Consider the following 14,994-nt stretch of genomic DNA (forward strand, 5'->3'; position numbering starts at 1 on the left):
CAGTAACAGCCACATTAATATAAGCGTGGTTTCCAACTTGGCGTAGTTTATTGCAAGGTTGTTTTTCTAGCGTTTCTGGTAGGTAGAACCAGGGTTGTGGTTATATCGGAAATAATAATATACAGGGTTATGCAATACTATATGTTGTACAGTGTATGTATTTATACTAACTGGTCTCCCGCCCCATCAGATGATTAATCTTTCAAGGGCATTTTTCAATAGATCTAATTCAAACATGGGCACATGTTTATGATTTCGACTGCACTCATGTGGTGAAGGAGTGACAATAAGAAACATTAAAACAAGCTAGTATCTTGGATAGGGGGCCTGTTTGGATGTCTTTGTTTTCATTATTAGAGCATAGCAGATCTTTAGGTAGAATAAGTGCTATTTTTTGTATTGAGTGCGTTGTAATTGGTTTGGATGCGGTGTCGGCATAACATGGAGGAAAAATCACCGTAGGATGTATTTGTGTACTGGTAAAATTGTAAAGGAATGCGTTTGCTTGTGTTATTGTAAGGAAGTTGGTGTATAAAAGTCTAATCCATTGTACTAAAGTAGAGAAGGAGAAGCTTACCGGACTCTGTCTAGATAGCCTATAGTTTAGCTTTATGATCGCCTAGTCCGATCTATCTCATGCTTCTCCGAGATAATCAGATAATCGACTCTGGGTGAAAACAAATACTAGAAATTCAAATTTCTTCAAAATATGCATGGAATGTGTGGTGATGATTGACATGGGCTGTATCAATTTTCATGTCAGGCAGAGAGATTTATTTTGTGGCAATGCACTTTTCTAGTGCCTTAGCAGAAGAGCATATGCGTATGTCGTTATGTTTTATATTTGCTTCAAATCAATAGATAGTAATAGCCTAGTAAAACAGATGGCGGTATATCAGAAGCGCCACTGTCTGACTCACCTCATATCCGAGGAATTATAAGTTACTACTAAATGATTAATACTATCTGTTCATGCGCAGAGGTGCCGAGGCCAGCATGTAATTTTTTCAAAAAATTTTCCGGTTTATATGACAAACTAATATTTCTAGCAAACCAATAATTTCTCACGCACACTACGAACTGCATGCATCAGAAGCAGTTTGTATTTCGTGTGACTCTACAAAGCAACATATCACCAACTCAGACATTCTACCCAGTGTATTGAGCCACATCCTGATTTGCTCGGATTTTAACTAGATGAACCCCAGCCTGAGTGGCTACCTATTCATAGTCATTTGTAAGAGCATTTTGGATTAGTCATCAATGAAATTAGCATTCTCGTGGGCAGTGCTAGTTTCTCTCTGTTTTCAGCATTAATAGAGATTAAGGAGAAAGCTTTCACTGTAGCATCCTGTAGCATCACATGCAGTTTAGGCTGAATAACCTGCCCATATAAACATAAAGTCACTAACCTCTATATAACTATAGTCCATGCACCCTTTGAAAACACTACGTATCCTGATATGGTCGGTTGACACGGTGAACTCTCACTCATGCTATTTAAGCAGCATCACGACATTCTTTTAAAATTTACCAAGTGTGAAGGGCAATAAATCAATTTACAATATATTAAGGTTTCAAATGATCAGTTTAGTGTGTTCATACTAGACGGTTTAGAGATATGACTTTTGCAGTCAAATCTTGACAAGCAGATGCAAGTTCACTTCACTTAGTTTATTTACACCACCAATTTTAAATGTGAATTTGGTTAATTTCCATTACTTGCTTGAAGAATTTAGTATTGAACAGCCACTGGTAACAGCTTGACTGCACGCACTAACGAAATACATTGGTGACGCATAGTGTAAGCTAGGGTTGCATGATAGCTCGATAGTCGACTGCGATAGCGGGTAGTTGTCTTCTCGATATGAATTTGTTGCCTATTTTTACCCTATCAAAACATCCGAAACTTATAGGCCCTATATCGTTATCGAATAATAAAAAAGAATATAACCCGATAGTTTTTGCTGTTTCTTCTGCAGATGTTTCTCTGCAGATTTTCCTTTTCCCTTCGCTTCCCACAATCCTCGATCTTTTCAGGCATGTGTGGTCATCTGGCTAGTGGAGTTATCTTCTCAATAATACGATAGTTTTACCAGCTGCCAAGTCACACAATAACTATTGGTGAACTCTGTCTGCTCATTGACAATTCGATAGCTTTCGCTATCGGTGGGACAACTCCAACGATAGTTAATCACACCTTTCCAAACTACAAATGCCATCCCTAGTGTAAGCTTTTGCTATGGCTCCACACATACGCCTACCATACTAAATTATGTGTTATGGTGGCAAATATATTGACCAATGAGAATTGGTCTCAGGTCTGTAAAGGCCACGACATCTTTGCTGGCTTTTCTAGAACCATTATTGAGGTATCATCGGCATATTTGCGTTGTAACCTGGATCATCAACGATTTGTGATAGCAATAACTTTTGTGCAGCTATTTGTATTGCTGTTTTGCTCAAATAGATTACACGCTAAACAGCCATACACAAAAATGCTTCGATTCCATGAGATAAATTAAACTATTGGAAAAGGTTTTTAACATGAAAATTATATTTAATTTCGTAAAAATTGTCTAACGTGTTTCATAATCGTCTCCCATTATACTAGTGGCTTTCCCATGCATGTTACTAGTGAGAAATCTTTGTCGGTGTAGATAGTTGTTTGTGTGCCGTTCTGTTGTCATTATCATTTGAAAAACAACCTTGAATGCAGCATGTTTGCTTTGGAAATGAGTAAAATTGAATCAAGATCATAATAATAAACTATTTCAGCCAATCACAGATGCCTTAGTTTTATCTTTACGGGCAGGCGCATACCAACATGTTTGTTTCATTGACATTGGGCGCTGGCATTGTAAAAGACGCTTTTCGTCAGTATGTCAAGTCAGGCCTTTATTCTTATCATACCGATTTTCTTATGCTAGTAATTGTTAGTGAGGTGGCCATATGCCTGAATAAAATTATATATCGATGCTCATACATAAAAGAGAAAGGTGTACCCGGTGCAAGTTAAGGACAACTTGTTATAAGTAATTTTTGACAAATCTCTTCAACTCTAAACGTTTAAACTGCTGGTGTTCACGGCAGGCGCAGTCAGAGCTACTCGTGGTTTGCTGTTTACATTTATAGCTTTTGTGATAGGAAGTTTAAAACTATGAGATTGTTTACAAAATGCCTTGGTGTAGACCACCTTATTGCATTTAAGGCAGGAAGCGGTTCGTTTTTTTAGAACGGTTATCATCTTTTTATAGAACATTGGCTCTTTCTTGAGGATTTGTGAGTCTGGTAGATCTGCCAGGCTGGTTATTTCCATAAAACGGTTAATGCTCTTTAAGATTGCCAAGGAGATCTATAAAAGCTAATTGTTCTACTTGGTTATTTTATTCTTCCCGTTTCTTTTAAGGGTTTTCACTTTCTGAGATAGAATCAAATAGTAGTCAACCATAAGTTTTTTTAAAATAACTGCTGATTGTTGAGTAGGTAATGGCCACATTTTGTTGACTGCAGATTGTTGCCGAGTATGAGGAACAGAGCGGGCCCTCTGTCCCTCAGGGAGGCGATGGCACTAGTGGAAGTTCTGTTGGCAGCGCCTCTCCTGACGCTTTTCAGTCGAATCGGAAACTTATCCCTCCAAGCATTCCAATGAAGAGTGCGGCCCTGTCGCAGCCTGCTGTGCAGCCTCACCGCTCCAGTCCATCTGTCACAAACTCCGTCAGATCTAGTCCCGCCCTCTATATAGACTCGGCCATCGATGCTAAACTCGAACACCAGCCTCATAAGTTGCTGCCGTCTTTCCTTACTAATTCATCCAGGGATAGGACAGTCACGCAGAGTGACCGGCAGCTCTCATCATTCTCTTCTTCCGTCGCCGCTTTGCGTCCGCAGCCTGAAAAGGCTCCCATGTTGAACAACAATGTCGACACAAGACACTCCGTAGAGGTCACGGAGCATGACCTTGCTTCAGGTAATGAAAGTTCTTTTTGTTTTCTTAGTTTTTCAGCTGATGATGTATCACTGTAGTCGCCATAGAATGTTAACTAAGTTGATAAGGTAAAAATGTTGCTAATGGTTTTAACTGCTAGAGTGGGTCATGATATATTTCTGCGATATGTTTCATTGTGGACAGATAGGTTGGAGGTAATGGTGTCATGGGTTACAGGTGTTGATCTGAAGCAGTTAATATTTTTTCAGGAATTTTACATATGATTAATGGTGTTGTAATAAATAGATGATGCAATCTGCCTGGTAGCAGCACTGTTATGAAATGTAAATATCCCGCAACCAGCTCTGCCAAATGAGTTCTAGTCTCCACCTAATGCTCACAGCAGTCTTCCTTGACTCAGTCCAGCAATTAACATGGTGAACATGTGTTTACACTTGGTTTTTGCCAATCGTTTCATCTTAGCTTTTGCCAATATCATCAACGAATGCCTTTTTTGAGTAAGCTGTCTTCTGTTTATAAGGGGAGGATGATTCAGAATGTAAATAATACTGCTCATAACAATGGCGGCTTTTTATACGATCACTTTCTATTTGTTTGATGTCTACTACCACTAGTTGAGATCAAACTATGTATTCAACTAATGTCACATGTGATGCTGTTTTGTTGAACCATAACCGGAGAATATTATCTAGCATAAGATGTCAATACTATATAGCTTCCCATAGATACATTGCTCTCTTTTTAATTCAAGCTAATGGAAGCCATCGGATTTCATTACCGACCTAGCTTAGAAAGTTGTTAATGGCTGAAGATGCTGTCTAGGTCACGCCGCTTGTATGGATATAAATGCGTCTCCACTTTGTAGAGCCACAGCTTTTTAAGTACCACCCAGCTTTGTTAAGCGTAATTATAGCTAATCTAAGAAGATAGTGTATCTCTATTGCTGCAGCCAGAAGCTTTAACTTCATGTCCCATCTGCCTCACATTTCCATGAAAACTTAGGCCACCTAATTCTCTCTCACAGAATCATAACCTGAAATAACTATTTGGCTCAAAAATGTGTTCTGGCTGCAATAGAAGCGCTTTTACTTGTGGTGACCATTACAAAACCTTTCTAAAATCAATCCTAGGTTAGTCAATTTTAACCTTGGTTCACCAATGCTCCACTAAGTGTAGACTAAGTATAAGGATGCTAAACTCATAAAAGTTTGATCCTAGCTGGTGTAAAAGGATGAGTTATCTGACTAACACGCGTCTGGGCATTGTAAAATAATGTTTAATAGTCATCCGATTCTTTGTGTTTAGACTGCTTGGAACTATGAAATTAACTATTTTTGTACCGTTTTGTTTTTTAAAAATTTTTGTTTTTCGAGTTAGTCACAAGTTGTAATGTTTGTTATGTCTCTAATACCAATGCAACAACTAGACTTATAGCTTGTTTTGCAGTGTTGCCGCTCACAGTTGCTGGTTGTCAATTTTTATTACATATTTGAGCATAATTTCATAAACTTTCATATTACTGTTCGGTCCGGTAATTCCATTTGGAAAATCAAACGTTTTAAACCATTAGTGATTCACATTACCAGTGAAAAGAAATGTTGTTATTATACTGATGATCAGCAGTAGGTGCTCGTTTATACTAACAGTAAGTCGTTGGTGATTTGCCTATTTTGGCAGATGTACCAACATCTGTTAAGTTGTTTGTAAGTTGGCATAAGACCAAAGATTTTACACTGATCCAACTATGGCGCATTTGGAAATTCCGTAATTTATTTGCTACCAGTAAATCGAATACAATCACTCTTAGCTATCAAGCCAATAACTACCTTCCAGTTAAATAGCGAATGATTGTTGTGTAAATAAAAGCCATTTTGTTTGATGATAATAAATAAACAAATACATTCTCTGGAATTTAGGCTATGGATTAGTTATCATGGGCAATTCTGCGACTCCACTTGGTAGTATTCCAATGTTTTAATATTCCAACTAGGACAACCTTATCAACATTTTTAAAACTTTGCTTTTTTTACAAAAAAAGCGAAGAATTGTGTCATAATGTGAATGTTTCTTAAAAATGAACATTCACAAAATGTTAGTACATTTTATCAAAAGTATCGATATTTTCTATCGTTTGCGATTGTTGTTGACATTTGAGATGATCTGACTGCTAGGATATTTAAAGATTAAAATCAACAAAACTTCATCTCGGTTAAAAGGCTCAGAACAAGTGTGTTAGGCGACTATAGTAGCAAAGAGACTGACAGAATAGAGACGTGTAACGCTGCAACTTGAACGCAACAGCTGATATCAACCATAGCAAAGATAGCATTTAGTCACGTCATTTCACATTTCGCACGTAAAGTGGACCTCCGCCATATGACATTAATTTGGTTCGATGCCAACATCGTAAGGCGCGAAATGTGGTATGGAGGGGTATAGAAATCCATAGTAATTATCTATTGCAAGTACCCCCTGGTAAAAACTACTAAATTTTATATACATGCTGTAGGCCTACACATTAAGAATTAGTAACAAAGTAGTGTGCTGATCTTAGTAATTATAGCTACCTACAGTAACTTTAGTGTATTTAGTGGTTAGAATCTGCAATAAAAGGTAGCATTACAATGTGCTATGTGTAATACGTACCGTAGATAATTTTTACCTTCAAGACAGGCGTAGGCTATAAGCATAAACTTTGAATTTAACTTAAATTAATTTGGCTCACTAAACACACACTTAGAGCTAAGTTTTAGTATGTATTTTACAAAACTAATTTTATCATCGTCTAAACTTTTATCACTGATCTGCTTTTGGTTTCGTTTTCACTATAACTTATAACGAATAATGCTGAACTGAGTGAGAATGGGATTGAGCATTGTATCTCATTCAGGCGTTGTGGGAGGGATTTATTTATTCTGACGCATTCATCTACTGCCAAATTTGGATTTTGAGAGAAATTTTTGTTGACATCATGTGATGAACAAATGTTGCAAGTCGGGTCTGAAAAAACATGGTGTGTGACATCGTAAGGCGAAAAAACCGTATAACCGGGACATCGTCACCCGGGGGTACACTGTATTTTTCTTCTGAGCGTTTTAACTGCAATCAGGTTTTGTCAATTTTAATCTTGAAACATCCTGGCAGTCAGATGACCTCAAACATCAAAAACGATCGGAAATAATAGAAAAATACCGATACTTTTTGATAAAATCTACCGAACTTTTACACAAGTTAAAGTTGTTAAGGTGTTCTCTGCTAGAGTATTAACATCCTTTATATCTATAACCGCTACTACAGTCAACATTTTAGGCGACTTCCTAAATTTATGCTTTTTCCAGACGGTGAGTGTTTGAACCAGACATTGGAGATTTCAATTTCAGTTCCTGCGCTCGGCAAACTGCACCCAGTTGTCTCTTTGTGTTAGAGTAAATCGGATGATTTCTCGAGACGCTTTTTTCTGTTGCCTAATTTTTAGTTCTGTTGCCATCGTCAGCAGGAAGTTGGGTGTTTAGGTGTCTAGAGAGCTGAACAGCTGCCTAAACTTAGAGAACACTAAGTACTCAATTAGAGGTGATATAGAGCGGCCATTCATTAGCTACTAATGTAACAATATTACCAATTACTCTGCATAGGGTAGTTGTTTCTAGTTGAATACACCCTACAGCGCTGATGGTCTGTTTCAATGAGCTTTTAGCAGTCCTACACACATTGTCCTTCTCTTCCTACACACATCACATAATCTTACAGATATCAATTGCGTTAGTCTTTGGGCATGAAGGGAAAGTTTCTAGTTTTCAATATGTTCATCCCCGTATCTGATTTGTGCTGTTGTAGTGGATTCTGTTTTACGTCTTTGTTCGAAGTTGTCTCACAAAAATTGTGGTAACCCTTCCTAGACTAACCAATTGAATTATTGCAGGAACCGGTCTACAGGTGCTGAGTGTACGACGAGATAGCGAACCAAATATCGTATCGGCGCTAGAAGCAGAGGAAAAACTATCTCCCATGCAGTCATGGGCTCACTCACACCAAGAAGGCGATCTCTCTGTGAGTTCCCTTTTCTGTTGCGTTATTTTAGTGTGTTTACTTACTACTCGAATGTGATTGGCTCGCGGATTGCCAGTGAGTTTGTTTTAAAATCTAATTTGAAGCACGATAGAGAGTAGTTCAATAGCAATACAAATCAAGTCTGTCTTGAATGGTTTAATGCAGTTAGCAGTAGTGTGTTTCATAAATAAAATTACTAAATACATACATTACATGCATCATAATAAGACTTTGTATATATAAACGCCAAAAATATAAGATTTTGTTCGTCTGTTCCACCTGCTCTGTAGTCTGCGGAGTGATCTCTGCAAACTTGATGCTGATACTAGCGTTTCCAAACTCCTTTTATTTCGTCTCAAATGTGCTTTTGATCCTTATTTATACACGCTGTTAGGTCTTCATTTATTCTATTGGCTCCTCTATTACATAGCAGAAGCGGCGATTGAGGTTGTGAATCCCTCATTTTACATCGGTTATAATTTCTAAGTACTCAGTTTGTACAACTAAAATTAGCTATACGCTGCCTTTGTCAACCACAGTATATACTAGACTGTGACTGTCTAGTCAGCGACTGCCCTTAAAAACAGTTTGTTGCCCTTCGCTGCCACCAACAAGACTCCGTCACGTAGTCTCATTAAAAATGAGCTTGCGCAGAATTCTTAGTGAATTTTATCAGCAAGTAACGGTATTTTTCTATCATTTGCGATTGTTTTTCTATCTGTTTTTGATGTTTGAGGTGGTCTGTCAGGATGTTTCAAGGTTAAAATAAATAAAACTTGGTCACGATTAAAACCCTCAGATTAAGCGAAAGTGCGTTTATGGCGTCTATAGTTTCAAAGAGATCAACAGAATAGAGATACCTCTATCAACTATCGCACGATAACATCTAGTCATATCATTTCGCACGTATTTTTCTTCTGAGTGTATTTTTCTTCTGAGTGTATTTTTCTTCTGAGTGTATTTTTCTTCTGAGTGTATTTTTCTTCTGAGTGTTTTTCTGGTTAGTCGATTTTAATCTTGAAACATCCTGGCAATCAGATTACCTCAAAGTCTCAAACATCAAAATCAATCGCAAATGATAGAAACATCTTCTGTACATTCATCTTTAATGACGATCATATCTTGTATTTGTAAGTGCGAGAATTATAAACACCGTGAAGATGATTTCTTATAGCCCAAAATCTCTCTAGAAAAGATGCGCATTGAGGGTAGAGCCAGTTACAGTGACACAAGTATTAAGGCTTCAATAAATATTCGAGGTAGCTCATTTTCTCACATACATAGGTATATTCTTAGAGAAATATGACACAAGCTTAGATTGACAGGTATTGTTATGAACATTACTCAATGGTTTTCAATGGACCACTGTCCATGACACAAATTTGATCAATAGCATATAGGAAACCTTTATTTGAACGCCATGGCTCTCTATTCCAGCCCTTCTCACTATAGTGGCGGTCAAATGGAAATGACGTTCAAATAGAGGCAGGTATTATATTTTTCAAATAGCTCGTCAGAATTTTGGGAACATAAATTTAACCCTTTTACAGGCGAAATAATGTCGCCTATATTTTGCACCCTGCTTCGGAGTCTAATGAGTGAGTCTAACTCAACATTAGTCAGCACTTCCAATGGTAGTCAGGAAGAGCAAAGCACTTGCGCAACTCAGTCAGATATTATAGAGCAAACAAATACTCAAAGACATTCTTCCAGAATTGAAACTAAAAAATTGTCAGATAGTTTGAAAAGTGAGGGCGGAGCGACATTAACCATTTTGGATGCAATAAATCTGCTAACTTACCTCGAACTTGTCAAAGCTAAATAAATATGCATTAAGAAGCCAGAAATATCTTTACCAGTTAATATCTATTGCTTGCAATTAACTTGTGATGATATTGTAGCCTGTACTCTGTAGCCTGAAATTTGAAGGCATGTTTTTATTTTACAAACATATTTAAAAATTTTGCATCAATGTTCATTGCACTCATTAATATGTTTGCTACAGTTTGTAGCCAAAACTGACTATGTGCAATAGAAAAGAATTATGAGCATCGATCCTTTGTAAGCCCGAGTTTAAATAACCGCTATGATACTATCAAATAATAAACTATAAGCCTGCAAATTTATAAGTTATATAATAATATATCAAATGCCACAAATATATATTCCACAAGTGACATAAACTAACCATACTTATTATACATGCAGAAACAAAAATTAAAATTTTTGAAACAAAAATATTTTCATTGTTTGCTTGGCCAGTTGCGTTCTAATAGTTGCTTTCGATGGAACGAACATCCTCTTCTGGCCATTCAATACCTTCCACAATGTCTTCTCGCCTCAACTCTTCTTCAGCACTACTGAACTCGTCGATATTAGCATCCAAGCAATTTTTCAGCAGAGAAAAACTTTTACGCGTTGCATTTCGCACAATGATGATAAACTTTTAGCTGCATGGGTGCTAAGCACAACTTCTAGTCTGAAATTAGTCATTCATATATCATTGTAAAAGTCACATATGTACGAAGTATCAAGACCGCGTTAACCGAGGAACTACTATTAGTCTGATACAGTTATTAATATTTTTATGGTGTTGCTTTCAAAGATTTTACGAAAAAAATCTGAAAAGCTTTGATGTTAAAAAAGGGACTTTGATACAAACAGAAACAGCAAAAGAATTGATTGTTATTGATGTAATCGAGTCATTACTAGTATGATTTTGTGGGCACTTTTTTACTGATCATTTGCTATGATGGGTTCGTAAAGATCGAATAATGTCAAAGTGGAAGTCAAATAGAGGTGGCGTTCAATTAAAGGGTGACGCTTTATTTTTCAACCCTTCTCCTATGGTGGTAGTCAAATAGAGGTGGCATTCAAATAAAGGTGGCGTTAATTAGAGAGGTTTCACGGTAGTTGTGTTGTTAAAAAGTGATAAATAAATATATCAGATAAAATTTTTAGATGACTAAGTATTTTTTGTAGATGATAAAACTGAGAAAAACTAAATAAACACCACTTTTTTTAATTACGCAATATGGGCACTCAGCAATCGACCTTGACACGGCTTTCATGGTCACTAGAGTTATTGTTTTGATGCCCGAAATCAGTCTTATGAAGCGATTTTGACTGACTGGCAAATATTTTAGAAATTCGATCTGATTTTTAATTGTGATCAAGGACAGTGGCTATACGATCACATGATACAATACACAGCCCATAGCTTCAAGCATTCCAGCAATAATAGTCGGGACATAAAAAGCTATCTCTCCTCCCGATGTACTATTTTCGGTCTGCGTCACTATAATTGTATAGCAGGTAGTGTTTAGTAACTACTTGCTGCAGTTAAAGTAGTAAAAGGGATGAGATGCTTGGCATAGCCATAGCAACTCTTATCAACGCATTATCTCAGGCATGGCTTACAGCCATCATTTAGCCTAAAGGGATTTGCACTCGTCTGTCGACTGACACCTGTTGACCATTATGCTCTGCTATTGCTGACTCATTTCAATCGTGCTGCCTCATTGCGGTCACCACCCCACGACTGGTCTGCTGTTGTCATCATCTCTCCACCTTTCTACGACAATCTTTGCCATAGAAATGGCTGAACAAGACTGATATATGGCTGATTTACGAGTCATTAAATTGTGCACCGTCAAACTTATCTCGCTTGACCCTCAGAGGTCAGAGAATGCATGGCTCTAAGGAAATGGGATACTGCCACGGGTTGCATAGGTCAACTGGTTAGGATAGAAGTAGGCAGGTTTGACTACTTGGGAGTATGTATGAATAGTTGGCTGATTATTTCATTGTGAATTGGATAGTAAGGATGCTGGGCAGCATTGATTGGTAGAGGCAGCTACGAGGACCACCTATACAATAGGTCTATGATGAGGCGTTGATAGCGTAAACTATAAAACTGTTATATGTTGCTACGGGAAGAATTGCTAGAGACATAAACACTCGTTTCCTAGCTAACTAGCTCCTAGCTGCTCTATAATAGGCGTTAGTTAGTGAGATGGCTCTGGGCTCAAGCAGCCCACAACACCGATGGTCTAACCAGGTGAGTTTTGTCAGGCAGATTTTATATAGTGCTTTATTGCTGCATGGAGGAATGCTTGGGATCGTGACACGCACTTCTCAGGTTCTCAAGATTCCAGGTCGGAAGTGCTTATTCAGGTTTTTTTTAGAATTGCCTAGTTATGCGTCAAGTGGACTGGTCAATGGGTTTATTAGATTTCACCAGCTGCACGACGTACTTTTCTTTAGAATTGCTCATGTTCACAGTTAATTGCATCAGCTCAATGTTGGTTCAATATTTGGATATTTCATAACTCTACGATTGTGATATAAGTAGAATTAATAAGGCTAAAGGCGATGGAGTTTTGAGTGTTAGAACCTACGCTAAATAATCTGGTTGTATTTTTCCTCCTGATCCTTAAATCACTCTTTCGCTTCTGTTCAGAAGTCTGGACGCCCGGTGAGAAGCCCGAGTGAGTCATCAGAAGGCAGCAGTAGCCCTGGTTTCAACAGATTTGCCAGAGACTCCTCTCGTCAGTCGCTGACAGGACAGAATGTTCTTAAATGGGCTTCTGCTCAGGAACGTCAGCAGGACTTCTATGATCAGGTACCGGCTGATGACCAACAGGTTCTGGGAGTACAGACAGACCTGCAGGTGAGTGTGTAATATCTCCAGCATCATATCTCCACAGCTTATTCAGTTGAAGCTAACCGTTGATTGTACCAATTGTTTATTGTCCCTTCTGCCAGCGAGTACATGTAATTAATGTTTAGTTATCAATGGGCAATAGTGAGAGGTTCTACTAGCCGGTTGATATTGCTGACTATCTAGTTGCTATAGCTCTAGTTATCTGAATGTATTCTATCACCTTTGGTTTTATCTATATCTTGTATACTGATGACTGAGTATTCTGTTTACTGATGACTGAGTATTCTGTTTACTGATGACTGAGTATTCTGTTTACTGATGACTGAGTATTCTGTTTACTGATGACTGAGTATTCTGTTTACTGATGACTGAGTATTCCACTTACTGATGACTGTGTATTTCGTTTACTGATGACTGTGTATTCCGTTTACTGATGACTGAATATTCCGTTTACTGATGACTGTGTATTCCGTTTACTGATGACTGTGTATTCCGTTTACTGATGACTGTGTATTCCGTTTACTGATGACTGTGTATTCCACTTACTGATGACTGTGTATTTCGTTTACTGATAACTGTGTATTCCGTTTACTGATGACTGAGTATTCCGTCTACTGATGACTGAGTATTTCGTTTACTGATGACTGAGTATTCCGTCTACTGATGACTGAGTATTCCGTTTACTGATGACTGAGTATTCCGTTTACTGATGACTGAGTATTCCATTTACTGATGACTGAGCATTCCATTTACTGTTAATTTAATATTGTTACAACAAACGCTGGACGCATACCAACTACATATCTTCGGCCTTACCACTAATTCTTAAAAGTTTAAATGACTCAAGTCATAACTAAATTTTAATCCGGCTGTGTATATTACATAAACATATTCCAATTGCAGGGATTAGGCATCACAGCCATTTTTATTGAAGTTACGTTGTGTCATAAGTTTTACTATCAATTAGTTTCTCACTATCAGAGTTCAAGATTAGGTTAGGAATGAAACTTGGCATACAGGCTTCGAAAAACTGTTTTATACAATAAATAGCAATGAAATGCACCACTTCTCTCATATGGAGTGGCCTATTAGTGGCTCCGCAGTGTTATAAAAGTGTTTCAGAATAGTTTCTTTCACCGCAGCTTGATCAGTAAAGAACACTGGTTTGACTTTTTCCAAATGAATTCTGATTGATGTCTATAAAGCATTACAAATGTAGATTGAAAAGGTATTGCAATTTTACAAACTTGCAACTCTTTATCAACTGTTCTGTAAAGCCTGGTTTCCATATGACAGCGCAAGGCGCGCAACACGGCGCACGACGTCGTGCGTAGGCCAGCTGTGATATGGAAACGTCAGCGCGCGACGTGCGTACGCTGATCGCAAGGATCCAACAGAATGGATCCTTGCGATGGGTGCGTGCGATGATGTATCCCACAATATACCGCTAGACCTTTTCAACCTATCCCACAATTCAAACGGAGGGCTGTGGCTTCGAAGAAATCAGTCTCCCGTACGAAAGAGTAAGCTTGGTTTTCATATGACAGCGCAATTTTGCAACGGAGGGCTGTTTTTTTTTCGAAGAAATATGTCTCTCATACGAAAAAGTAAGGAAAATATCCACCCTGTCCAATGCAAGCATGGGCGCCTACGCGCGATATGGAAACACTGCATCGCGGCCCAAGAAATGCATTGCGCACGATCACTGGTCCGCGCATGATCATTGCGCTGTTATATGGAAACCAGGCTTAGCACTTGCACAGAAATGACAACACATGTCCTGATGCGCTTTTCACCTTTTCAGCATGGGCGTCGGGAACCACTGGGGCAAAGTTGGAGTCCCGGAGAGGACCGAACTGTTGATACTAGGCTGGTTGTATTGAAGAATGAAGATGGTCCGTTAGGGATACATGTCGTGCCCCATAAGGACCAACTCGGCAGGTACTTGCTGCCACCCGTTCTTTACCCTTGTAGATGTTGCGCAGCTCTGCTTCGTTATTCACTGCTTGCCTTTTGTTTTGCTTCAACCTTTGCTCATGTTTTACACCTCTATGACCATTGCGACCCTGACACAGACATTCTCTGTGGTAAAAATTTCTGACTTATCTTTTGTTGGGGTCTGCTATAGCGCACAGGTCAGAAAATAATTGAACTGGAAGACTCAATCATTGCTGCTGATATATAAATAAGTACCAGAAGCACCTTGCGGCTAGTGTCAGTTGTTACCATGCCGCTCAATACCATTGTCAGTGGCAGGGTTGGTCGCCCATCTCTGTGTGTCTACCAGCCATGGCTAGCTATGTCAGCAGTGTCTAGCTATTTCAGCAGTGAC

At 38.4% G+C, this 14,994-nt stretch overlaps 1 protein-coding gene across 16 annotated transcripts in view; it reads left to right on the plus strand.

Moving 5' to 3' along the window:
- Nucleotides 1–14,994, plus strand: part of LOC137392031 (partitioning defective 3 homolog) — a 44,658-nt gene that overhangs the window by 5,393 nt on the left and 24,271 nt on the right. For 13 of the 16 annotated variants that reach the window (XM_068078620.1, XM_068078624.1, XM_068078623.1 and 10 more), the window contains exons 5-8: nucleotides 3,514–3,970; nucleotides 7,869–7,996; nucleotides 12,459–12,668; nucleotides 14,467–14,603. In XM_068078620.1, coding sequence (XP_067934721.1) covers nucleotides 3,514–3,970; nucleotides 7,869–7,996; nucleotides 12,459–12,668; nucleotides 14,467–14,603 — 932 coding nt within the window. Of the gene's footprint in view, nucleotides 1–3,513; nucleotides 3,971–7,868; nucleotides 7,997–11,786; nucleotides 12,057–12,458; nucleotides 12,669–14,466; nucleotides 14,604–14,994 lie in introns of those variants that run through there. The other 3 variants (XM_068078621.1, XM_068078633.1, XM_068078634.1) reach the window with 3 other exon arrangements.

The sequence above is a fragment of the Watersipora subatra genome, chromosome 3, assembly GCF_963576615.1.
Source record: "Watersipora subatra chromosome 3, tzWatSuba1.1, whole genome shotgun sequence".
NCBI lineage: Eukaryota > Metazoa > Bryozoa > Gymnolaemata > Cheilostomatida > Watersiporidae > Watersipora > Watersipora subatra.